Consider the following 1,645-nt stretch of genomic DNA (forward strand, 5'->3'; position numbering starts at 1 on the left):
CACAACCACTCACTGGCCAGGGGTTCAGGCTGCGGGTCTCCCAGACGTACGGGCGGCTCCAATTTGCGACGGACAGGACACCCACACATACACCCACACACATACCCCCCCACACAACTACTCACTGGCCAGCGGTTCAGGCTGCGAGTCTCCCAGATGTACGGGCGGCTCCAACTTGCGACGGACAGAACACCTACACAACCACCCACGCATACCCCCCCACACAACCACTCACTAGCCAGGGGCTCAGGCTGGGGGTCTCCAAGACGTACGGGCGGCTCCAACTTGCGACGGACTATCTCCACAATGAGGGGCTTGTCCAAGGTCTCGAACTCCTTGCTCATCACGATCTGGTTGTAGTTCACCTCCTTCACGATGAACCGCAGACAGAAGCCCTGACGACACAGCACCGATTGGTCACAGTTTTACGGCACTTGCAAACATAATTAGTTAAGTTTTAGTAAGAGTGTTACAGCACTTGCAATATTATCAGGTCATACAAAACGCTAAAGATAAGAGGTGCTACAAGAGAGCAACAAACACACACAAAAAATGGGAGAGATGAGGATGATAGATGTTTGATAGGACCCCCTATGTTGTTCCGGCACAGTATGAGCATGACATTGATAAATCAGCCCGTTTACAATTTTACAGTGCAAAAGAACATGTTAATATCCCCCTCTTTACATGTTCTTATGCACAGTAGAATTGTAAATGGGTGACCCCCCACCCTGAGAAAGTCCAGCTGTAGGCGAGCGGCCGGCGTTGTGCAGAGCAAACAGGACACTCTTGATCCCACCTACAACCACCACCACCCTCACAACTACAATAACTCCCCCCCCTCCCTCCCATCCACGCACACACATACACACACACACACCCCACACACACAAACCCACCTTGAGAAAGTCCAGTTGTAGGCGAGCGGCGTTGTACAGAGCAAACAGGACACTCTTGATCCCGATGACCCACCCACAGTGACCCCCCCTCTCCCTCACACACACACCCACCACCCCACACATACACACACACCCACCAACCCACACATACACACACACACCCCCCCCATCCCCACACAAACCCACCTTGAGAAAGTCCAGCTGTAGGCGAGCGGCATTGTGCAGAGCAAAGAGAACACTCTTGATCCCGATGCTGGCCTCTAGGAACTGAACACACAGCTGTTGCAGACGGCCCATGTGAAGCTGACAGACAGGGCCAGTTTTTTTAAGTTTTAGTAAGAGTTTTACGGCACTTGCAACACAATAAGGTCATATAAGTGCCAAGATTAGAAGTGTTACAAGAGAGTAACAAACATAAAAAAGAAGGAGGGGAGATAAAGACGATAGATGTTTGATAGGAAAGAAGAAGCAACCACACCAGAGCACCCGTCAACCACCCATTGACAGGGTCAAGGACACCGCAGGGGTCAAGGTCTTCGGTTAGTCAGGGTTTTACGGCACTTTAAACACAAATCTGTCGCAGCAACAACTTGAAACACATCTGTAACTTTTACAAATATTATTCATAGCTGGACCAAACACATCTATAATTTATTCATAGCTATATCAAACACATCTATAATTTATTCATAGCTATATCAAACACATCTATAATTTATTCATAGCTATATCAAACACATCTATAA

At 48.6% G+C, this 1,645-nt stretch overlaps 1 protein-coding gene across 1 annotated transcript in view; it reads right to left on the reverse strand.

The window, feature by feature from the left end:
* Positions 1 to 1,645, reverse strand: part of LOC101850350 (leucine-zipper-like transcriptional regulator 1) — a gene marked incomplete in the record, with an annotated part of 26,873 nt that overhangs the window by 6,797 nt on the left and 18,431 nt on the right. Inside the window, 2 exon segments of the mRNA XM_013085462.2 lie at positions 236 to 395; positions 1,086 to 1,202. Coding sequence (XP_012940916.1) covers positions 236 to 395; positions 1,086 to 1,202 — 277 coding nt within the window.

This window comes from Aplysia californica, unplaced genomic scaffold, assembly GCF_000002075.1.
Source record: "Aplysia californica isolate F4 #8 unplaced genomic scaffold, AplCal3.0 scaffold00377, whole genome shotgun sequence".
In the NCBI taxonomy this organism is placed as follows: domain Eukaryota; kingdom Metazoa; phylum Mollusca; class Gastropoda; order Aplysiida; family Aplysiidae; genus Aplysia; species Aplysia californica.